The 25543-nt window shown below is 42.8% G+C and overlaps 1 protein-coding gene across 1 annotated transcript in view; it reads right to left on the bottom strand.

The window, feature by feature from the left end:
* Positions 1-25543, bottom strand: part of GALNTL6 (polypeptide N-acetylgalactosaminyltransferase like 6) — a 906144-nt gene that overhangs the window by 471905 nt on the left and 408696 nt on the right. Inside the window, exon 3 of the mRNA XM_077814511.1 lies at positions 15449-15587. Within this exon, the coding sequence (XP_077670637.1) occupies positions 15449-15587 (139 nt within the window). The remainder of the gene's footprint in view (positions 1-15448; positions 15588-25543) is intronic.

The raw sequence follows: 25543 nt of genomic DNA, 5'->3' as shown, positions 1-25543 counted from the left end.
CCCTACATCGCTTCCAGAGGGACCAAGCCCAGATCCACAATCCAATGAGGAATTGATGTCTTCAGCCTCAAGGGAACAGTTCCAGACTGAACAGGAAGCAGATGAAAGGCTCCAAAGAGCTTGGACGGTGGCACAGAGCAACCCACCGCCTCTCAGCTATTCTAATCGATCCAGGTTTGTTGTAGAAAGAGGACTTTTATACAAGGAAAAACTCTTTCTGATGGACACCAGGAAGACTGGCATCCTCAGAGACAGTTGGTAGTTCCAACTAAGTACTGGGTCAAGCTCTTAAGCTTAGCCCACGATCATCCTAGTGGCCATGCTATGGTGAAGAGGACCAAAGACAGTTTGGGGAGGTTATTCCACTGGGAGAGAATGGGCAAGGATGTTTCTACCTATGTCCGGTCTTGTGAGGAATGCCTAAAAGTGGGAAAACCCCAAGACCAGGTCAAAGCCCCTCTGCAGCCACTCCCCATCATTGAAATTCCATTTCAGCGAGTAGCTGCGGATATTCTGGGTCCTTTTCCAAAAAAAGACACCCAGAGGGAAGCAGTACATACTGACTTTCATGGATTTTGCCGCCCGATGGCCGGAAGCAGTAGCTCTGAGCAACATCAGGGCTAAAATGAACAAGATCAGCTCCCAGACTACTGCACTGGGCAGCACAGCATGGGGAGGAGTGACCAGCTCTCTGTGGAGAAAGAAGTGGTTCAGGACTATTTAGAAAAGCTGGACGTGCACAAGCCCATGGGGCTGGATGCGTTGCATCCGAGAGTGCTAAAGGAGTTGGCAGATGCGATTGCAGAGCCATTGGCCATTATCTTTGAAAACTCATGGCGATCGGCGGAAGTCCCGGACGACTGGAAAAAGGCTAATGTAGTGCCCATCTTTAAAAAAGGGAAGGAGGAGGATCCAGGGAACTACAGGCCAGTCAGCCTCACCTCAGTCCCTGGAAAAATCATGGAGCCGGTCTTCAAGGAATCAATTCTGAAGCACTTTGAGGAGAGGAAAGTGATCAGGAACAGTCAGCATGGATTAACCAAGGGCAAGTCATGACTGACTAATCTAATTGCCTTCTATGACGAGATAACTGGTTCTGTGGATGACGGGAAAGCAGTGGACGTGTTGTTCCTTGACTTGAGCAAAGCTTTTGACACTGTCTCCCACAGTATTCTTGCCAGTAAGTTAAAGAAGTATGGGCTGGATGAATGGACTATAAGGTGGATAGAAAGCTGGCCAGATTGTCGGGCTCAACGGGTAGTGATCAATGGCTCCATGTCTAGTTGGCAGCCGGTATCAAGTGGAATGCCCCAAGGGTCGGTCCTGGGGCCGGTTTTGTTCAATATCTTCATAAATGATCTGGAGGATGGCATGGATTGCACCCTCAGCAAGTTTGCAGAGGACACTAAACTGGGAGGAGAGGTAGATACGCTGGAGGGTAGGGATAGGATACAGAGGGACCTAGACAAATTGGAGGATTGGGCCAAAAGAAATCTGATGAGGTTCAACAAGGACAAGTGCAGAGTCCTGCACTTAGGACGAAAGAATCCAATGCACCGCTACAGACTAGGGACCGAATGGCTCGGCAGCAGTTCTGCAGAAAAGGACCTAGGGGTTACAGTGGACAAGAAGCTGGATATGAGTCAACAGTGTGCCCTTGTTACCAAGAAGGCCAATGGCATTTTGGGATGTATAAGTAAGGGCATTGCCAGCAGATCGAGGGACGTGATCGTTCCCCTCTATTCGACACAGGTGAGGCCTCATCTGGAGTACTGTGTTTCATCTGAGTACTACTGGGCCCCACACTACAAGAAGGATGTGGAAAAATTGGAAAGAGTCCAGTGGAGGGCAACAAAAATGATTAGGAGACTGGAACACATGAGTTATGAGGAGAGGCTGAGGGAACTGGGGATAGTCTACGGAAGAGAAGAATGAGGGGGGATTTGATAGCTGCTTTCAACTACCTGAAAGGGGGTTCCAAAGAGGATGGATCTAGACTGTTCTCAGTGGTAGAAGAGGACAGGACAAGGAGTAATGGTCTCAAGTTGCAGTGGGGGAGGTTTAGCTTGGATATTAGGAAAAACTTTTTCACTAGGAGGGTGCTGAAACACTGGAATGCGATACCTAGGGAGGTGGTAGAATCTCCTTTCCTTAGAAGTTTTTAAGGTCAGGCTTGACAAAGCCCTGGCTGGGATGATTTAATTGGGGATCGGTCCTGCTTTGAGCAGGGGGTTGGACTTGATGACTTCCTGAGGTCCCTTCCAACCCTGATATTCTATTCTAAAAGTGTTTGCCAGGCACTAACAGACATTTTTACCAGGGTAGGTTGGCCCTCCGACATCCTCACAGATGCAGGAACTAATTTCCTGGCAGGAACTATAGAAAACCTTTGGGAAGCTCATGGGGTAAATCACTTGGTTGCCACTCCTTACCACCACCAAAGAAATGGCATGGTGGAGAAGTTTAATGGAACTTTGGGGGCCATGATATGAAAATGCGTAAATGAACACTCCAATGATTGGGACCTAGTGTTGCAGCAGTTGCTGTTTGCCTACACAGCTGTACCACATCCCAGTTTAGGGTTTTCACCATTTGAACTTGTATATGGCTGTGAGGTTAAGGGGCCATTACAGTTGGTGAAGCAGCAATGGGAGGGATTTACACCTTCTCCAGGAACTAACATTCTGGACTTTGTAAACCACCTACAAAACACGCTCTGAACCTCTTTGGCCCTTGCTAAAGAAAACCTACAGAATGCTCAAAAAGAGCAAAAAGCCTGGTATTATAAACATGCTAGAGAGCGTTCCTTCAAAGTAGGGGGACCAGGTCATGGTATTAAAGGCACTCCAGGCCCATAAAATGGAAGCGTCGTGGGAAGGGCCATTCACGGTCCAGGAGTGCCTGGGAGCTGTTAATTATCTCATAGCATTCCCCACCTCCAACCGAAAGCCTAAGGTGTACCATATTAATTCTCTAAAGCCCGTTTATTCCAGAGAATTAAAGGTTTGTCAGTTTACAGCCCAGGGAGGAGATGATGCTGAGTGGCCTGAAGGTGTCTACTATGAAGGGAAAAGTGCTGGTGGCATGGAAGAGGTGAACCTCTCCATGACCTTTGGGTGTATGCAGCAACAGCAGATCAAGGAGCTGTGCACTAGCTACGCACCAACGTTCTCAGCCACCCCAGGACTGACTGAATGGGCATACCACTCCATTGACAGAGGTAATGCTCACCCAATCAAAGTCTAACCTTACCGGGTGTCTCCTCAAGTTAAAACTGCTATAGAATGGGAGATCCAGGATATGCTACAGATGGGGGTAATCCGCCCTTCTGGCAGTGCATGGGCATCTCCAGTGGTTCTAGTTCCCAAACTAGATGTGGAGATATGTTTTTGTGTGGACTCCCATAAGCTAAATGCTGTAACTCGCCCAGACAACTATCCAATGCCACGCACAGATGAACTATTGGAGAAATTGGGATGGGCCCAGTTCATCTCTACCTTGGACTTAACAAGGGGTACTGGCAGGTACTGCTAGATAAATCCACCAAGGAAAGGTCAGCCTTCACCACACATGTCGGGCTGTATGAATTTAATGTACTCCCTTTCGGGCTGCGAAATGCACCCGCCACTTTCCAAAGACTTGTAGATGGTCTCCTAGCGGGATTAGGAGAATATGCAGTCGCCTACCTTGAGGATGTGGCCATATTTTCGGATTCCTGGGCAGAACACCTGGAACATCTACAAAAAGTCTTTGAGCACATAAGGGAGGCAGGACTAACTGTTAAGGCTAAGAAGTGTCAAATAGACCTAAACAGAGTGACTTACCTTGGACACCAGGTGGGTCAAGGAATGATCAACCCCCTACAGGCCAAAGTGGATGCTATCCAAAAGTGGCCTGTCCCAAAGTCAAAGAAACAGGTTCAATCCTTCTTAGGCTTGGCCGGATATTACAGGTGATTTGTACCGCAATACAGCCAAATCACCGCCCCACTGACAGACCTAACCAAAAAGAAACAGCCAAATGCCATTCAGTGGACCGAAGAGTGTCAGAAGGCCTTTAACCAGCTTAAAGCGACACTCATGTCTGATCCTGTGCTAAGGGCCCCAGACTTTGACAAACCGTTCCTAGTAACCACAGATGTGTCCGAGCGTGGTGTGGGAGCAGTTTTAATGCAGAAAGAACCGGATTGAGTATTCCATCCTGTAGCGTTTCTCAGAAAGAAGCTGTCTGAGAGGGAAAGCAACTGATTAGTCAGTGAAAAAGAATGTTACGCCATTGTCTACGCTCTGGAAAAGCTACACCCATACGTTTGGGGACAGCATTTCCACTTGCAAACCGACCATGCTGTGCTACAGTGGCTTCATACCACCAGGGGAAATAAGAAGAAACCTATTCGGTGGAGTTTAGCTCTCCAAGATTTTGATTTCGACATCCAACACATCTCAGGAGCTTCTAACAAAGTGGCTGATGCACTCTCCCGTGAAAGGTTTCAGAGTAACAGCCGTGTTAGTCTGTATTTGCAAAAAGAAAAGGAGTACTTGTGGCACCTTAGAGACTAACCAATTTATTTGAGCATAAGCTTTCGTGAGCTACAGCAAAGTGAGCTGTAGCTCACGAAAGCTTATGCTCAAATAAATTGGTTCTTCTCCCGTGAAAGTTTCCCAGAATCAACTGTTTAAAATCGTCCTTGAGATGTGGAAAATATTGTTATTCTTTATACACTTGGTAGCATATTTAGAGGTGCATGTGCCTTATTAATTATGTTTTCTCCTAGAGCTCCAGGAAGAAATCACAGCCAGTGTTTCACCTTAGCTGTGATTTGGGGGGCGTGTCCTAAATATAAAGGGAAGGATAATCACCTTTCTGTATACAGAACTATATAATCCCTCCTGGCCAGAGACAAAACCCTTTCACCTGTAAAGGGTTAAGAAGCTAAGATAACCTCGCTGGTACCTGACCAAAATGACCAATGAGGAGACAAGTTACTTTCAAAGCTGGAGGGGGCAGGGGGAAGAAAGGGTCTGTCTGTGTGATGCTTTTGCCGGGACCAGGTCAGGAATGCTCTTCAGAACTTCTGTTAAGTTAGTAAGTAATCTAGCTAAAAATGCGTTAGATTTCCTTTTGTTTAAATGGCTGGTAAATAAGCTGTGCTGAATGGAATGTATACTCCTGTTTTTGTGTCATTTTGTAACTTAAGGTTTTGCCTAGAGGGATTCTCTATGTTTTGAATCTGATTACCGGGTAAGGTATTTACCATCCTGATTTTACAGAGGTGATTCTTTTACCATAGAGTTCAAGGACAAGGCAAAGTTTGTACCTTGAGGAAGTTTTTAACCTAAGCTGGTCTTTCATGCAGGTCCCCACATCTGTACCCTAGAGTTCAGAGTGGAGAAGGAACCTTGACATACACTCTTGGGTAGCTCCTTCTCTCTCCTGTGCTCCAAGTTCTCACTGCTTCTTCCACCTACATACATTTCCCTAGATTCACACATCCTAGTTTGCCCTTCCATCCTACAGTCCACATTTTTCTGTACCTCATATTCTCCATGTTGAGTAGATCTAGTGCAACACAAAGCTTTTGAAAATTTGTGTTTATGATTAATGGTCCTTTTTGCTGTTATTTTCATAATGGAAAGTTTAGCTGTCCAACAAAGGTCAATGCATAAAATCTACATCTTCAGGACTCAAGAACTCAACAAATTGCCCTATTTTAAAATGGCGATGTTCTCAGGGGGACTGAGGACACAGGCTTATGCCCTCTTTCAAAATGGCCACCATTTCTCATTTTCAGTTTAAGGTATTTTCTATAGAAGAACATTTGTTAGTTTCTGCTGAAAAAGAAACTTTCACTTAGGCAGAACAGGTTAAGATTATCATTAATTCTAAAACACACCTTCATATGTGGTTTGAAGCTTGAAACATCTGCATTATTCTGTTAAGATTCATGTGTACATTTGTCAGTGCCAAATGTAAAGTAATAAATCTAGGAATAAAGAATTGAGAGTCACAGGATGACAAACTGTACTTTGGAAAGCAGTGACTCTGAAAGGAATGTAAGGATTATGGTGGATAAGTAACTGAACATGAACTCTCATAACACTACATGACAGGGATAACAGTCCTGCAAGTGGCATGCTGCTTAAGGGTATTTTTTCCATGACAAAATCCAGACAGACTAGCTAAAAATATCACTAACTCTACTAATGCTACCTGATTATGAGAACTACATATACTAAAGGTTTAAAGTTGGTTAACTGAAGGAAAAGCTACAGGGAGCTCCAACTCTGACCATTGGAAGCAAGAAGGAACTGAGAGGGAGGTGGCAGACACTCCTCTTTTTATATCCTCGGCTCAGCTCAGCTCATGACGAGATTGTAGGTAGGAGCAGGCAGCCTAGTGGCAAAGGCCTCTGACTTGAGTGCATTGGGTGCGCATACGTTCCACTTCAGGTGTATATGTGCACAGTTACTCAAAGGAATACAAATCTTTTTTTTTCCTCTCCAGGAGAGTTCAGATTTCCAAGCTTTTATCACAAGCCCTGAGCCCTTGTGCTTCAAGCTTCACTTGATTTTTCTTCAAGGAAGAACATGACTTTGCCAAGTTTGAGCTGAATTGCTATTGCTTTATCTGAGTTATAGGAGACAGAGAAAGGAAAGAATTTACAGTAGGAAAATGGGCCTAGGTTTTGACATCTGTGTACCTCACAAATAGTGCAACAATCTACCTTAATCATTAAAGCAGGAAAAATTCATCTTTGGGCTAAGACCAAGGATGGAAATTACCAGGTTGAAAGGAACATTTTGGAGATAATGTGAGAAACCAAAAAACATTTCTCAACTTTAATTATAGTGTTCACTATCCATTAATGCAATAATAAAGGATTAATTTTTAAGTGTACTTCTTGAAGTATCCCTGCTAAAAGCACAAAAGTGAAGACCATTCCATCATGGCTGTTACAAACTGACCCCTCCCTCACCATCTGCAAATACAATGATAATAAGTCTTTTCAGACTGAGGTGAGAACAAAATTGGTTTGGAAATGAAGTTCTAGCCCATGGAGAGAAAAGAAGAGCCAGACACTGGAAACAGCTGTCTGATGTTTCAGGGATTAAAATGATGTTACAGTGTGAATATTAGATATTTTTGTAGTATTTTTCTGAATAGTTTCTAGTTGTCAGCTAGGCTTTGGAGCAGAGAAATGAGTCTGTGAGTTTACTGTTGGTATTCCTGATAAAAACAGTAGACATGTAGGCATGTCTGGCCTGGGGTTATTACTCTCTGGCGAACCAGACCACCTCACTACTTCTGTCAGGTGTGTCGGGGAATTAGCCTGCCTGAGCAAAAAGTTCAATAGCAAGGGTCAGGGCGTGGCAACAATCAGTCAGTAGCTCAAGGCCCTCAGACAGGGGCTGAGCAAAGAGTTCAATAGCAAACCCAGGCTCCTGGCTCCAAATGGCCTGGGAGAGGGGGAGACTGCCACCTGCGAGATGGGTGGCGGGGGGACGCAGGCCCACCCACTCCACTGCGTCCCAGCCCTGGGCCCTAGCAGTGGTAGAAGACCCACTGCTGTGTTCCTGGCTGCAACGCACTGACATTGGCTCTGGCAGTGTTGCAGCCCGACTATGGTCAGCTGCCCCCGGGCTACTTCCTACGTCCCCCTCCAGAGGTACCTGGGTCCGGCCGGCTGGCATCCTCTAAGGGGTCACACACCATGGGCTCCTCGGGGTAACTGGCGCTCAGTTGGCTTGGCGGCTCCTCAGGGTAACTGACGAGCAGCAAGCTTGGCAGCATCTCTGGGCTCGGGCTAGCATCAGGCATTGGCTGATCTGGCCAATCCTCGGGTTGACAGCCAGTCACCGTGGTCTCGTGGCTGGGAGCTCCGCCACATGTGTCTGGCCTCTCCGATGGCTGTGTTTCAACTGAGCTCTGGGGTCGGGCTTTTATACTTCCGGTCCTGCGCCTTTACCTCTGAGGGGCAGGTGCAGGGTTCGCTGGCTCCGCCCACTTTGGCGTCCAGAGAGGCTCATCCCTCTCCGGGGCGGCGGGGAACCAGACCGCCTCACTACAAGACCAGACACCATAGTCTCATGAACTCTTCAGGAATTTCCACAAGGATACTGCTTTTTTTTTAGCTCTGAAGAGAACCCAGTGCCCCTGTGCACAAAGTGGGTCACTGGCACAGCAGCCATTCTCAAGGAAGAGTTCTACCTATTTAATCACCACTTATTGCCACACACAGAGTTAGGGCTTGTTTGCAAGACAACATTTACTGGCATAACCATATTCTATAATTATATGTCCGTAGTTATAATTTTCCAGCTCCCTGTGTGGAGACATTTATGCTAAACTGGAGAGAGACCAGAATATCACTTTGAAAGCAGAATAAACTAATCCAGAAAAGGTTGTACGCACAGAGAGCTGCACAGTTATAACTATAGAGGTATAATTATACTACTATGGTTCTGTCAGTAAACTTCCCTGTGTGGACAAGCCTTCCATTAATCTCCCAGCCCCTGGATGACCACACCCAAATCTGCTTAATTTGTGAGATCTGACAAAACAGGCCAACATGGTATATATTTTTAGGATAATTGCTGTCAAATTGTAGCATGTAACTTATTACTAGGTATAAGAACTATGTTTACTTGACATAGAGTTTTAGTTTACACAAGTAAATCTATTTGTAAACAAGCATATTACTTACATTTCTCAAATATAATAAAATAGCTGGCAATGGGGATGAAATACAGTTTTCAAATTTCTAAAAGACAAGCTCATTCCATGTTAAACACTTCTATTTTAAAAAGAAAAGGAGGACTTGTAGCACCTTAGAGTCTAACAAATTTATTTGAGCATAAGCTTTCGTGAGCTACAGCTCACCTCATCAGATGCATTCACTGGAAAATACAGTGGGGAGATTTATATACACAGAGAACATGAAACAATGGGTGTTACCATCACTCTCATTTACAGTGTGTATGGTAACACCCATTGTTTCATGTTCTCTGTGTATATAAATCTCCCCACTGTATTTTCCAGTGAATGCATCCGATGAAGTGAACTGTAGCTCACGAAAGCTTATGCTCAAATAAATTGGTTAGTCTCTAAGGTGCCACAAGTCCTCCTATTCTTTTTTCGGATACAAACTAACACGGTTGCTACTCTGAAACTTCTATTTTAGTAATCATATATCATCACAGGTATAGTGCTATAAACATACACTGTGCTGTACAACAACAGGTTGGTACCAGTTATCAAGTTCCTTCCCTGTTTATTACCTAAAAGCACAAGGGAAGATCATTCATACTGCTTCAAGACCCATTAAAGTCAATGGAAGTCTTCCCATTTACTACAGTGAGCTTTGGATCAGGCCTTCAGACCTGAGCAGTGGACATTAGAGCTTTAGTGTCTGATTCTGCCACCCCAATTCACATGTACCTTACTGCACAAGTAGTTTCACAGGAAATCATTTCTGTCCTATTTGGGGCAGTCAGTTTTGCAATGGACGACTTGTGTAATAAGGTACTTGTAGCAGGGTGGTCACCCACTCCCGGGTCAAAGGGGTTAAAAGCCAGCCCTTGGAGAGGGCCAGGGCTGGGAGCCTTAGGCTGGGTTGATTGGGAGGCAGCCTCAGCTGTGGCCACGCCCCAAACAGACTCAGCTGACCTTATAAAGGGGATGCTGGTCTGTAACTCAAGAGACTCTCTCTAGCTTCTGGGGGGGGACCTGGCTGCAGGGACCGAAGCAGAGTACCTAGATTGGAGCAGGGCTGGGGAAGGGCCTGAGGAGCTGGGGGAGCTCCAGCCAGGAAAGCCCCAGGCTGTGGCCTAGTATTAGGCCCAGCAGGTACTGGGGTTGCAGAAGACAGCCCAAGGTTAGATAGAGGCAGCAGGTCCAAACCCAACCTTGCCTGTGATGAGTAGCTTATACAGCAGTCTGCCCCAGGGCGTGGGGGGCTTTCTGGTGTCTGGCAGTAGCCTATGACTGAGGTGAGGTAGGGATGGGGGTGGGGGTTCCCTGAGGAGGGGAGACCCTGCAAGTGAGGGGTTACTGACGGGGGCAGCATGGTGGCGTACAAGGGGCACCAGGTCTGGGAGGGACATGGAGGCCTGGCGTAAGCGGGACACTGGCCTGCAGAGGGCGCTCCAAGGCTGGAAGTAGATCTAATTCCCAGGACACTAGCAGAAGGCGCTGCAGGGTTGAGTCCCGCACACTCACAGTACTACATAACATGAGTAAGGTTGGCAGAGTTAAGCCTTGTTTGCTTTTGAAAATCAAGTCATACAGATATTACCAAGCCTAATCAATTGTACAGGGCTACACTGAATAGTATAATAATCTGGTTGAATCAGAACAGGAGAATGATTTGCGTGCCTGAGGACTGTAGTTTTCCAAATGAGCTAGCTGGGGTTGTCATAAATATAAATGGAAGGGTGAACACCTTTAAAATCCCTCCTGGCCAGAGGAAAAACCCTTTCACCTGTAAAGGGTTAAGAAGCTAAGATAACCTTGCTGGCACCTGACCACAGTGACCAATGAGGAGACAAGATACTTTCAAAGCTGGAAGGGGGAAAAAAACAAAGGGTCTGGGTCTGTCTGGGTGATGCTTTTGCCAGGGACAGAACAGGAATGGAGTCTTAGAATTTAGTAAGTAATCTAGCTAGATATGTGTTAGATTATGATTTCTTTAAATGACTGAGAAATTAAACTGTGCTGAAAGGAAAGGATATTTCTGTCTTTGTGTCTTTTCGTAACTTAAGGTTTTGCCTAGAGGGATTCTCTATGTTTTGAATCTAATTACCCTGTAAGGTATTTACCATCCTGATTTTACAGAGGTGATTCTTTTTTACTTCTATTAAAATTCTTCTTTTCAGAACTGAATGCTTTTTCATTGTTCTTAAGATCCAAGGGTTTGGGTCTGTGGTTACCTATGCAAATTGGTGAGGATTTTTACCAAACCTTCCCCAGGAAGTGGGGTGCAAAGGTTGGGAGGATTTGGGGGGGAAAAATGTTTCCGAACCACTCTTTCCCAGAAACCCGGTTAGACGTTTGGTGGTGGCAGCGAAAGTCCCAAAGGTACAAACTATTTTACCTTTTGCCCTTGGAAGTTTTAACCTAAGCTGGTAAAAGTAAGCTTTGGAGGTTTTCATGCAGGTCCCCACATCTGTACCCTAGAGTTCAGAGTGGGGAAGGAACCTTGTCAGGGGTGAAAGTCACTTACTAAGAAAAAGAAAGCGGTCACTATAGTGCTGACTGGTTCCTACTAAGTCACTGCTGACAATGCCTTGCTTCTGGGGAGATTCTGAGAAATGCTGTGCCCCATGTGACTAGTTGTGGGTAAAAAACAAATTACTAGCAGATATACTGGCAAAAACAGGGAAATGGACACTTTATCTTCCTTTTGTCTCTTACGATTTTCTGCATTGTTTCCATTCACACTCTTTTGAACACCAACACAAATTAAGATATTCTGTTGTGGAGAGGAGATTTCTTTATGAGCATATTTATCATGCCAACAATGCAGTTTAATGGGACTTTGATGCTGTGCAATTATGCATTTAAATTCCATCTTACTGGAAACATTCATGGTCAGGGGGAATTGCTGAAGACAATTTCAGGCAACCTGGGGATAATTTTGCCAGCCACAAGGCATAAACAAATTTTTTTAAAACATACAGTTTAGGGAAAAAAAGGGTTAGTTCTTTGCATTCATCCTATGGAAATCAACATTGGGATATGGAAATTAATATACAGTCCTACAAGGACACTGTTTGCTTTTTAAAATAAATTCATACAATATGGTATTTAGATAGGAAAACAACAATAATAAAATACATTCTTTTGGGGATTCTCCTTGGGTTAATTCCTCCTCCGTAAATTTTGAAATTCTTTATTTACCCAATTATGTTGGCATTTATATAGTCTCTCTTTGTTTTTGAATTTCAAGAATGTTACAAAAAAAATTCTCAGTTTTCGAGATTTCCCCTCACCTCCCACCCCCACCATTTCCCATCCAGCGTTATTAATTCCATTCAGTTCTCTGAACATTTCAAAACAGATGATTACCTCATATGATGCACACCTGTCCTGAGGAGTTTATACACCTTCAAAACTGACCATTTTACTTGGGTTTGATGCATCATGAGGTGGTGAAGTAAGGGCAGAGTCAGGACTCCTGGACAGAGCTAGTCTGTCTGGCAGGGAACCCGCCTCTTTCCCCCAGCCTGGGTATAAGAGTTACTAAAGAAGTGTAGGGGGAAAGGAAAGCAATAGATTGAGGTAAAGACTTCCTGGCATGAAAACCAGAAATGATTCCATGTTGAAGAGGTAGCTGATGGAGAAAGGAAAAACAGAGGAGGAGTTTGAGGCTGCCATCAAACAGGGATGAAGGGAAAATTTTTAGCAATTGCAAGTGGAAGACAACATGGGGAAAAAATATCACACACTTTAGTTTTTAAGTATGTTTTTGGGTTTTCCCCCATATTCACAGTACTTGTCAATATTATTAGAGCTGGTTGAAAAATGTGCCTTTTTTTGTCAAAAAAAATCAGCATTTGAAGGTTTCTATTAGATCTAATATTTATCACCATTGATGTGTTTGATTCTTTGCAATTAAATAAGAGGTTCCCTGGTACAAGTTGCTTATGATCTTTCAGACACATGCAAAACCAAATCAGGCACAAATATATGCTGTACTGGCAGCTGTCAGAGGTGATGCCTGAATGTATAGAAGTGGTCCGTTTTAAAGATTTATTTTATTAGAGAGTTCTGTTTAAAATGTGAGAAATAGTGTCCTAATAGTGAGTTGTAAGTGGTAAACTTTCTAAGGAAAAGGAAACAGTTATTTACTTTTCTGATATTTTCTTTCCACCCAGCCAAAAGTGAGCCAATAAGCTGCCAGAGGTAAATCACTGCAAAAAAGTGAGAATAGGGCCTTTTAGGGGTTGTAGTGAAGCAGAGTGGCCTCCCTCTGGACTTGAGAGCGAGGTACCACTACCCTCCCCCGATAGGTGGAGCCAAACCCCCACCAGAAGTACCAGGGCAGGGCAGCAAGTATAAAAAGTGTGTCCTGCAGCTCAGTTGTGGCTGCACCACAGAAGGAGATGGATGTCTCTTCTAGAGAGCCAAGCCTTCTGTGGGACCCTGGACCAGCAGCCAAGCAGACCAGTGCCCTACTGACTGAAGAGTCAAAGGACCCCAGAAAGTGGCTGAAGTTGCCACTGCCCAATGGTGAGGCGATGAGACAAAGCCCCAGCTCAATGGAGGAACACCGACGAAGTGAGGTAGGAAGTAGACCAGGGGAACAAGACTTCGGTCAGGTTGTGCTGCTGAGAAACCAAGCAGCAGATTTCAGTTTTCCTGCTGACGCAGTGGCAGCACCATCCACCAGTAATAGGGTCCTGGGCTGGGATCTGGTGGAGTAAGCTGTGCCGTGGTCTCCCTATCCCCTTTTCTGCTATTCCACACTTGAGGATTGGCAACACACTCGCCCTTTACCCGGAAGGCTGTACCCTGATGGTTGGTTGCCCCAGCCAGGAGGCTGTGGGCTCTAGACTGTTGACTGCTGTCCTCCTTAGCCAGGAGGCTCGAATCTAAAGACTCTTTATTTCTCTGCCCCGTCCAGAGGGCCAGAGCCCTAGACTGTAGATTGCTGTCTGCCTTTTTTTCGGTCAGGGGTATGAAAAAAACACAAGTTGACTGACAAAAGCATCGGTGTGGGCAGCGTCTCCTGCCAACATAACTACCGCCACTTGTTGGAGGTGGTTTAATTATACCAGCGGGAGAGCTCTCTCCAGCTGGAATAGCTGTGCTGCTGTAAGGTCTGTAGTGTAAATATAAGCCTAGAGTCTCCTGGCGAAGGCTAAACCCAGAGGGCCAGAGCCCAGATTGTGTTTGCTGTCAGCCCTAGTCAGGAGGCTCAGAGCTAAGACTGCTTGTTGCTCTACCCCAGAATCAGGCCAGAGCCCCAGACTTAACTCTTTGCACCAGCCAGTAGACTGAAAACTATAGCTTTTTGCTCGGCCCTGACCAGCAGGGCCCAAGCCAGACTTCTGTTGCCTGCTGGAGAGAGATGGAGTGGCCTCCCTCCCCACTGAAGAGTGAGGGTCCACTACAGGTTAAAAGTTTAGTTAGTCATCTATTCTTGTTCTGAACTTTTCCCCTTACATAGTATCCTTACTTGTTGCTGGTTGCATCAACTTTTTCCTACCGCAGTCTATCATTACTTCTGCTGTTGGGAAGGTCAGGAGACCATATTCAGAGACTGAAGTTTTCATAAATAAAACTTCTCTAAAAAAAGCAGTTGCCAAAATACTGTACACCAGAAGCAATATGACTTGTCACCCTTCCCCACTAAAGATTTGCTAGGATTTTTCAAACTCTCATTTAACAATAGCAGCAGGAGGCTCTAACATACTATGACATTTATCTCTGTCTAATAAAATACTGCCTGATAACTCAGGGGGAAATCATTCTGTAAATAGAAGAGCAGTCTGATCAAAAATGAAGTCCTGGAGAATCATTAAAAAATATATACAGATGCATTATTATTTCAAAGATATGCTAATTTATCTTAAAGCAAGCTTTTTAGATGAATTGAAAACATATTTTACAATTCTTGCCTCTTTCTGATCAGAAATTATCAGAGGATTTTGATTTTAAATTTATTATTTTTTCTAAATGATTCACTATTTTCTTCAAATATTTCTTGTAGTGTAGATTGTAAACCATTTGTTGTGAAGAGTCAACATTTGAAATTTGAATTGTCTTGATTGATTTGGATTGGTTACATGAGTACATTTCTGTTCCCTGACTAGATGACGGGAACAAATAGAATCAGGTTTCTAGCACAATTAAATGTGTTTGAGTTCAAATTTCACACTCTGAATATTCTGCATTATTTGTTTAAAAACATACAGAATAAAACTATTAGAATCAGGTTCCTAGTGAACATAATCAAACAAGCTCATGAGTTACTGAATATTCAGAATATCAACTACTCACAGTTAAAACTTATAGTTTCGGCAGACATTTCTGCCATGGAACACAACTAGAATATTCAGGAAAATGGGATATGGGCACAAACACAGTGAAAACTTGTTTAAAAATACAAGTTAATATTCACAAATTGTTTGCAGGATTCACTAAGATCCAGCTTACAGTATTTATTGTGAGATCAAATCAGATTCGAACAAAACCCCATAAAAACCACAAACCAGAAAACTCTCACCCCCTCAACATAAGGCTGCCAAACTACTGCACTGCTTGTACATTTAACTCCAGCAAATAGTTATATATCTACTTTTGGCCAACTTGGACAAAATACCTTCATCACACAGCACCACAGCTACGTAGTCACATTTCCTGTTAGGCTGCAAGGTACTTCACCAGAAAGGCACAACAGGTGAATACATAGAGTGAAATATTTGATCAAATATAGTTTACTTACTTGGGATGTCGAATGTCTGGTAGCGATCGTTCCAGGGCTATGTTGTTACTAACAAGTATGTTGAAGCCATTCTCCCTATAAGCAGAATCGTCACGGTCTTCCTCTGTTAGAGGATACGGCTTTCCATGCTCACCTTTCCCTGTACAAAATGAAATAGTTACCGGTCTCTGTTATTTGACATCATAGAGAAGGTTCAAATTTGGCACAGTAGACAACGATATAGTGAGGAGGAAAGGAACAGGAATAATCATAGAGCAGATCTCACAGACATGTGGGAAAATACAGGTCTACGATGATTGTCATAGAGGACAAAGCTTTGGAACCAGAAATGAAGCTGATGAGGATATCTTTGCGTTAGCCAAAGCTCATTGTTACCAATATGTACTTCGTATAGAGAGAGAAGTATATTTAATTTAATTATATAAAGAGCAACAGCAACAAGTCCCAGATCAATTATTTTCTAACAATAGGAAGAGATTTAAACAAACAAGAGAAACTGTAAAGTGACCTTAGGAAAGCAGATTGCAGACCAACATAGATTGCTTGTAATGGATATAAAGAAGAAAAGTCTAGTGGGGGGGGGGGGGGCAAAAGAAAAGTTGTCGAACAAAGGATAAAATGGCAGAGAAGCATGGCTAGAGAAGTTAGTCTGAGATGCAAGGATGAGGTCCTATAGAAGATGCACAATGACCAAGTCAATTACTAAGATACCAACAAGGTTTGGGGGAAACTTATTACAGAAAGTGCACAAGCTGCCTGTGGCCAAATTAAAGGAAAGAAATTTAATGAGAAGCAGATGTGGTGCAGAAGACTATGAAAAAGGAGGAAAGGTTTAAGTGGTGGCAAAAAGTAAGATTGGTGGAAAGTTTATGAGGAATACAAGCTGGTAAGGAAAACAGCAAAACGCTGTTGTGAAAGCTAAAGATCAGGCATTTAAAATCTTACATGCAGGACTACCAATGAAGGGGAGGGAAAGAATATATAAACTAACCAAGATTAGGCACAGAAGCATAGAGGACTTGGGACCTCTAAAGATGAAAATGGAAGAGTACTGGTGGAAGACAGCAAAACCATTAGGAGATAGCAGAGGTTTTATGAGAAACAGATCAATGAAGAGGAAGTGAAGAAACAGTTGAAGGAAATATGTGCAAGCAACAACCTCACATGATGGGGGGAAAAGCAGTGGGATTGGACAGTGTACCAGCTGAGGCTTATAAAGCATTAGGTCATGAGGGAATGGTGGTAATGACAAACTCTCCATATTTGTAAGGATCAGCAGGACTTGAACCTGGGCTCTCAGAGCTGCCAGGCAACCAGCATTTCCACCTGTTGACAGCTGTAATCTGGCCACTCCGTGACCCGCAATCCACAGAGGTTACACACCACACAAAGCTAACCTCTTGCATGATCTAATTGACAGTTGCCTTAGTGATCCCCGATTGAATCACTGATCCTCTATAAGACCATGCAGCATACCAGAAAGTGTCCAAGGAACAACACGGATCTCTAGCTAGCTGCCACCACTGCCTTGCCTCTCTGTTCTGAATTCCCAGTATCTGATATTGACCCTTAGCCTGCTTCCTAACTCTGTCTCTGATTTGGACCCTCATCTTGACTTGGATGCTTTCTATGTCTGTTGGCTTCAGTTCCTAGCTCCCAAGCTCCTGATACTAATCCTGCCTACCTTTCCTCAGAATCCTGACAGTACTGGAAAAATGCTGGATGAGTGGTGGAAGAGCACATTGGTCCCCATCTTCAAGCATAAAGGAGATGTACAAGAATGTAGTAATTACTGACCCATCAAGCTAACGAGTCACATGATGAACTGTCTGGAAAGAATGATCAAGAAAAGACTTTGGATGGAATTGGAGGATCAAGTAAGTGACAGCCCATTTGGCTTTATGCCAGACAGGTCAACAATAGATGCAGTGTCTGCTCCCCAAATATTGCTGGAAAAGTACCAAGAGAAACTCCTAGTTTTGGTGGATTTAGAGAAGACTTAGACAGTGAAGGAACATAAATTTACACCGTGTAGAGTTAAGCACAGCAACCTTATTAGGTACAGCACTGACTGAGTGTTATGTTGCTTATTAGGCTTAGACACTGTTAATTAATTGATTACAATGGAATATATGGATTTTCCATGGGCGGGGGAAAGTGACGGGGTAGGCAGTTTTACACCCCCGGAGACGTTTAGCAGCAAGACAAGATAGCACAGTGGCCAATGGTTAAAAAGATTACATAATGTTTTTGCCCATGGTTTTAAGTTAACAAGTTAACATTTAATTAGTACTTTAATAAAATGTATTAGTATAACATATATATGTGGAATTTTGATTTGGGGTTTATAGGAATGAAGCAAATTTTTCGATTGTTTAACAGGGTACATTTTTAGGGGTTAAAGCAAAGAAACAGTGAAAGTATGACAAAGATTGAGTTGGTTTTTTTGTTTGTTTGTTTTAAGGCAGGCATTGGTTTTTGGGAAAGGGAGGAGGCCATATTTTATACTGACATGTTTTAACCTTTTTATAAACTTAAGGTTGGATGTGTGGGAAGAACATTTTTTTTTTTTTTACACAAAAGAAAGTAACACAACAGAACCAGGGCTTTTTTGTTTTATTTGCAACTTTGCATAAGACACAATTATTTAGTACTTAGCTTTAACATTTGGCAGTTTGCTCACTAGGCTTATTTTAGCAAAGCAACGTGGTTTTTTTTTTTTGTATTTTGCGTTTTTAGCTAATTACTATTTGCTAGGCCTTTGACCTTTTGACCAAACTTTGGGCCTGTTATAGAGCTGACACAATCCATATACCAGGTGGTTATGTAAACAGCACATGGATTTTAACCCTTCAGAAAGGATTCCTAGAGAGCTGTTATAGTAAAGCATGAGGTCATGCAATCTGCCAGAGACACATGCTCAGACTATCATGGGCATGTACAAGGGTAGCACAACAGTAGCAAGAAGCAGTTGCAACTACAGTGAGTCATTCACAGAAAGGATAGGTCTACACGAAGGATCAGCCCAAAGCCCATTCCTATATGTGGTTGTAAATGGGCACCAGGACACAGGAGATTAGTAGAGAGGCTCCATGGAGCATGTTTTTTGTTGATGACACGCAGGAAGATAAATATAAACTGGAAAGGGACCTAGAACTATAGAGAGCTGCATTAGAAGAAAGTGGCTTACGAATTAGCCAAACAAATAAACATAAAAGACAGAATACATGCAGCGCTTCATTGGAAGGGACTATGAGAAGCCAGTAAAACTGGATGGTGTAGAGTTAAAGACTATGCAACACTTTAAATAGCTTTTGACATATGGCAATTTCCTGGACAAATCTATTGAATTAAATTTAATTCCTTTTGGGTTCATTGTATTAAAAATGTAATTGTTTGTATGTTGTTGTGAAATTGTAGGTAAATTCTCTTAGAGGAGGGGGCTTGCTAATATACTTCATCTGGTTAACAGCCTTTTGAAGCTTCATACAGGGGAGAGGACCCATTGTCTGGCTCATTACGTAGTCATTGTCTCTACAAAGGTTCAGACTGGATTCTCTTGGAACCAACTGACAAAGAAAGAATTTTTGAATACATAGGCTGCGTTTAAGCTGACTCAGGGCCTTTGTTTTGATCAAGAAAATGGACAGGACTCATGGAAAACCCCAGTCCTTAGGAAAGTCTTGGAATAACTGACTTCAGCCAGAGCCCTTATGGAGTTGGGGGTGATCTCTGGCAAGCTTATTAGCATGTGTGTAGGTTCTTTTATTGTTAATGTTATCTCTGTAGTGCTTTTACCTTAAGAATGAAGTATGCTTGTTTAGGAAGAACACTGTGGTAACTTATAACTGGGGCAACAACACTGTTTATGGTCTCTGAGGGGAGAAGCAAAGCAAGCCTGCTGGGAATAACAGTGAAGTCAGGGAACTGTTGAGCCTGGAAATACCTGATCAGGAGGGAGAAACAGGTGGCTCTCCCCTTGTGAAGGCAAAGTCTAGGGGGCTGGAAGCCTGATAGTATGTGCCTTGCTGGACCACTAAGGGGAAATACAGGTACAGCTGCCCTGAACTTTGACACCTTGTTTCAGTGTTTAACCATAAGGGGAACATGGATGTGAATGTTAGGAGCCACATGAAGAGTGGTTGGTGTAAATGGAGGGAGTTGATAGGAATTCTCTATGATAAGAATATGCCCACGTATCCTAAAGAGCAAATTGAAAAGATCATGATTAGGCCAAAGATCTGTGGGTCAGAACAAAGAGAAAAGAACTACTTCATACTGCTGAAATGAGAAAACTTAGGTAGATTCTGAGTAAGATGAGAGCTGATAGGCTATGCAATAAAATGGTATGATCCCTGATACAGGTAGCCCCGATCGAAGAAAAGCTGAGAGTATCCACTCAGATGGCAGGCTCATGAGACGATGAGATGTGGAATATGCCGGCCAGGGAGCACAAGGACTAGCAGTCACAGGGCAAAGACCATGAGGAAGACCTAGGAAAGGATGGTTTGAGATGATATGAAGAAGGATGGTGTCAACTTGAAGATGCACTTAACAAAAATGCTTGGAGCTGAAGAACAAGAGCCACTAACCCTAATGAATGGGAAAAGGAGAAGGCAAGGACGAAAAGGATATAGCAGAGATGGACTCAAACCAGAACCTCACACCTGAACACTTCTAAGGAAATTTATGATCTAGATATGCATGTTGATATAAACATCATGATTCAGGTCTAGTGCATATAATGGACTGAACATCAAATCAGAACTAATCTGAATTTTCCGAAAGTTCTGGGGTAGTTTAGATTAAGATCCAATTCTGGACCTTAACTTTAAAGCGTGTTTTCATGTCTTGTTTTCAAATTTATATTTAAACTTAGACGTTACAAAAGCTTTTCACATTTGTTTCAACATTATTGTCCTTGATATGGCCTACACTTAAATGATGGTGTCATTTAAAGTTGGTGGGAAAATTCAGACAGAATATTTTTTGCCAGTTCATCTAAATAGAAATGTTTGATGGAGGCAGTTCGATTACAATGACTTTGCATTGGAATCATGGCTGGTTTCCTCCCAGATCACCTACTTTGCTCCGCTGCCAGGGAGCTGAAAGCCATGGAAGTCCCGGCACCCAAGTCTGTGGCTCCTTGGCAGCCTGGGTTCCCAAGGCTTCCAGGTTCATGATGCCTCAGCAGCCTGCCAGCCCTAGAAGGCGCTTTGGCACCCAACTTCCTGCGCCCATGGCTCTGGGTTAGCCCATCATGCAGACTATGCCAAAGCCAGGGGTCCATTTCCCTTCATGGAGAATTGCAAAATGTCTCATTTTTGTTCTGAAACAGTGAAATCAAATTTTGAAAAAAAATCTAAATTCCTCTATGAAACTGAATTACCTTTTTCTGCTCAGCTGTGGTGTCATCTTCTTTAGTTACAAATACCATTACAAAAATATAAGGGGGAAGGCAATCATTATGTAATAAGTAGTAGTAGCTAGAGTAGATTGAAACGAGGGAAACCCCTCAATGAACCAGCCAAGGAAGAGAGGGAGCCGTAAGGAAGTGCCACTCTAAGTTAAGTATAGGAAAAAAGGAGTTCATTTTTAGTAGAGGGCGGGGAACTATGGTCCTTAGTCATATCCCCTTAATGTAACCTTTAATTATAAAAGACATAAAAGATAATTTGTCAACTTCTGTAACTCTTAGTTTGGGGTGGGGAGAGGGCAGGATGTTGAATACCTGACTAAATGGCTGTAAGTTCCCCCATAGTCATGTGAACCAACAGCTGGGAAAGAATAATTTCCTACAAGGGTTGTTATAACAATCTTGCATTACATTGTTTAGTATGTGCATGAGGGTAAATAGCTGCCCTCACTTGCACAGTTGTGCAGTACAAATTTGACTAATAGAAAGCCAAAAACTCTCCTCTGCAATGTAGACAAGGCAGCAAGAAAAGAAAAAAAAGTGATCTATGCCTTTAAAAGACAGATGATCTAAGGTCTAGCTTGTCATTCCTCTGAACCTTGTAGGCCTGATCCTCTGCTCCCTCACACTTTGAGTAGTGTGGCATATCTCGCTATATTCCTTTTTTAAAAGGGGAAGGATATTTGGTCTTTGGCATTACAAGACCATCTCAAAGTGCGATAAGGTGTACTAGTCAGAAAATACTGTTTTTTCTCTCCTGCTCTTGAGAAGAATATAACTTGATTTATTTCATATGCTTCTTTCACATCTGTACTGTCGACTCAAAAGAAAATTTTATATTTCTGGAAACTTAATTTATACTTTTTATTATATTAGGAGAAAAGTAAAGGATTGTACATTTTTATTAAAACCAAAGATCTTTTGGCCAAATGCATGAAAAGTTCCCTTAAATTCCACAGAATTCTAGTATTGTCGTATCCATAATTCTACAGAGAGGACCCTGCATTCATGTGAGTGAGAGCTAGATTTGCTGACAATGTGAAGATAGCCTCCAAAGAAACTGCATCAGGAATTTCTTCACATAGTAATACCACCAAACTTTTCTTTAAAATACTCCTTAAATCCAGCGCCACTGATTCTAAATTTTAAGCTTAATTTTGTAAACACTTATGCATGTGCTTAACTTTACACAATGGTTAAACCAAAATTTTTCTAAGGAGGGGGCCTGTGGAGAGGAGCCATCTGCAGCTGGGCACTTGTCCCGGGGTAAAGACAGTAGGGCACAGAGTGACCTGTGCACACAGCATAGCTGGGCACATGGCTTGCAGAGGGCAGAGCCTGTCACAGGCAGGTTTGCAGTGCTGGAATGTGCCAAGACAAGGCTCTGAATGCCAAGGAAGGTGGAGCGCAAAAAGCACAGTGGGAGGTACAGTGCAGTCCAATGAACCCCCAGCACTTCTGCTTCCTATGGAAAGCCCCAGAATCTGGGCTGCCCAGAAGAGGGGGCTCGGGGAAGTGCTGGGGCCTCCCCCCCAGCCCACAGCTCCACGACTCGGGTAGCAGCTCCCCAGCCTGTTACCTCCTGTGCAGCTGCCCTGCACTTCTGTTTCAGGCAAGGTTAGGAGTGGAGGGGGCAGCTGCTGGGTCTCTGCTCAGAGCTTGCCAAGGTGGGCAGGCCTAGGTCTCCCTTGCTGTGTCCCAATTTTACACTAGTAGTCCTAATGAACATAAGCATCATTTTTTTGCAGGATCGGGGCCTTCTATATTAGATTGTACACCACCAGTTTCTTATATGTCCATCTCAGCCCTTTTGATATCTACACAGCACTCACTCTCTCCGAGACCCTCACCAGGTTTTAGAGCCCAGTCTCTCACCCATGCAGCAACATCCACGCTGTTATTTTTAACTCCAGTGTGTGTTTCCAAGTCAGTTGACCTGGTTCTGAGACTCGCTGCTGCTAGTGGTGTGTGTGCGTGCGTGCACACAATGCAGACTTTCCCAGACTCTCTCTGTTAACTTCAGTGGGCTTGTTGGCTTTGAATCAGCCCCAAAGGGTTTGAGAACCCATGCTAATTACTCTTTCTGAGCCACATAACTTTCTCTAAATCTCCCACTTCTCACTCATTCCTGATACTTCCAGGCTGTAGCCAGTTTTTAGAGGGGAAATTCTTGAACCTTTAAGGGAAAACGTATTTAGTATGGTGACAGCAGTTAATGTTGCCAGCTCAATCTCTTTGCATTGGCACCAAATACTTAACTTTGCAAGTAAAATTGTGAGGTGCCCTAAGTATTTTCATTATTTACTCTGGCTTCATTTGTAATGGTGCCGATAAATGATTATTTCAGGTTTGGAGATTACTGACATTTAAAGGTTTTGTTATTCACGGTTAACTTATTTCTATTCAAAAGGAAAATATCAAAATCCCTAAAGCTAATATGGAAACACAATCCCTGAAATTGTGATTCTATGCGAATCTTCATGAAATTCACACGAAATAGCTGCGAGATGAATAATCATAACAAAAACTGCTCATTTATTGATTACAGTACCCAGCTTTAATACAGAGCACTAGTCAAAGTCTACCGGTGGATTAATATTAGATCTGAATGATAAAAAATAGCCATATGCTGTCATATTTCAGTCCAACAAGGCATTATATAGTGGTCAATGTGTATAAATCTCTCAGCATGTATCCCAAGTAGACCCCAAGCAGTTTTTATTTGGTTGTAATAATTCACAATTTGGAAAGTACTACTGAGGAAATCCCAGAACAGACAGCTTGTATAATTAAACTAGTTTCAGAGTAACAGCCGTGTTAGTCTGTATTCGCAAAAAGAAAAGGAGTACCTGTGGCACCTTAGAGACTAACCAATTTATTTGAGCATAAGCTTTCGTGAGCTACACTCCGATGAAGTGAGCTGTAGCTCACGGAAGCTTATGCTCAAATAAATTGGTTAGTCTCTAAGGTGCCACAAGTACTCCTTTTCTTTTTATAATTAAACTAGACAGCTCACACATCCTTTTCACTAATCAATGTCCCTTATAATCCCATTGCTTGCTCTCTTTCAAGTCAGGTGTTTTTTTCTTTAAAGGAGACTATTTCCTCTGAAGTTTCCTCTAACTAGGAGAGAGAGACAGTTCACAAGACATTGTACCTTTCCTGAAAGAACAGTCACAAAGGGTGATGAATTACTCTTCTACCAAGGAAGTGTCAACTATTGTACTTCGAGGGGGGGAGCTCTGTAAGGATATAAGGGATGGGATCCTCCCCAATCCTTTGCCTCTGTAGCTCTGTTCCAATACATAGTTTGAAATAGCAACAATTTCTGTTCCCCATATACTTTGTGGTGGTAATGGGGCACGAGAACAGTACAAAGACATCACTTTAACTGGGCATCCTAATTAGCGTAAATCAGCATTGTCAACCCCACAATTTCAAAGTCATGAGTCAGAGCTGCGAACCTCAAACAAATTGGCTTGAAAATCATGAGCTGTTAGAAACAAGGTTTTGGGTTTTTTTATTATTATTTATTTATTTTCTAGTTTTCAAGCCTTTGGGGTTCACATTTTCAAGATTCCCTCTGCCACCATCAGAGCTAGAAAGTTAGTTTATTAAGGAACCATGAAAGCTGAAATTCTCAGATATTGAGAGATTTGTGATAAAATGGCAACACTTGATATAAGAGTATAGTATAGAGCAGCAGTGGCCCACTCCCCCAATTCCTCTCCATGTTGAAATATTTGGGGGATGTCTTTGCTCATGGCTAGCACAAAGCTTCCATGACACAGAATGCCTATTACAAGCCCCTTCGTTGTAGGGCTGTGGAAGTGTGAATTTCATCCTCTGGACCAAAGACACTTGGAAAAAATACTTCTGAGTTCCATGCCGTTGAAGTACGCAACAGTAAGAAAGCTGTAAAAAGTAAACTTTTGAGGGCTTCAGTGACATTACATGGTGCATTTACAAAAAGTGTAAACTTTTTAAAAATTAGGTTCTAAATTAGATAGTAGAATTCAAAGGTGAAGAAGTTAACATTGTCTTTATCTCAATTCTAGACCTGAACTCAAGGCAGCATAGGAACAGCAATTTTTTTTTTTTTAAAGAAGAGAACAAACAAACAAACATTGGATTTGAAATTTGATATTTGTCTTCCTTTAGGTTCAAACCTAGAGCCCTTTCCTACATAAGTTATACCTCTATTTCCCTCTTGGGTAGGGTTCAGTTACATTTTCTCTGATACAAGCTGCGGCAGAGAAAATATATAGCAGCTCTGAGCCATAGCACAGCTTTCCTTTTAAATGCTGTCTTGCTACTCTGGTTTCACATGTTATTTGGTTTAAGTGAATGTATTTCAGTCAATGAATTGCTTATGAAATATTTGCCATGACAACTTCAAATATTCACTATTCACAATGTCATATGGTATTGGTCACATAAGTCAGTGTCATATTTCTAGTCCCAAACACAACTTTGGGGACAGACACATTAACACTTTCAGTGGAATTATATATCCACAAAAGTATGTACAACACATTCACTTTTCACAAGCTTTCTTGGGGAAAAAACCTCTCATATAGATGCTAAGAAAAAATACAAGAAGTTCGTTCATACCACAAAGTTTGGCTCACTATCTCTATCAGTGTCATTTTATCAAAAGTTCAGGGATGTTCAGATTC

Source organism: Eretmochelys imbricata, chromosome 4 (assembly GCF_965152235.1).
Source record: "Eretmochelys imbricata isolate rEreImb1 chromosome 4, rEreImb1.hap1, whole genome shotgun sequence".
NCBI lineage: Eukaryota > Metazoa > Chordata > Testudines > Cheloniidae > Eretmochelys > Eretmochelys imbricata.
Note: the sequence above shows the minus strand (reverse complement) of the source record. Positions and strands in the feature narration are given on the sequence as shown.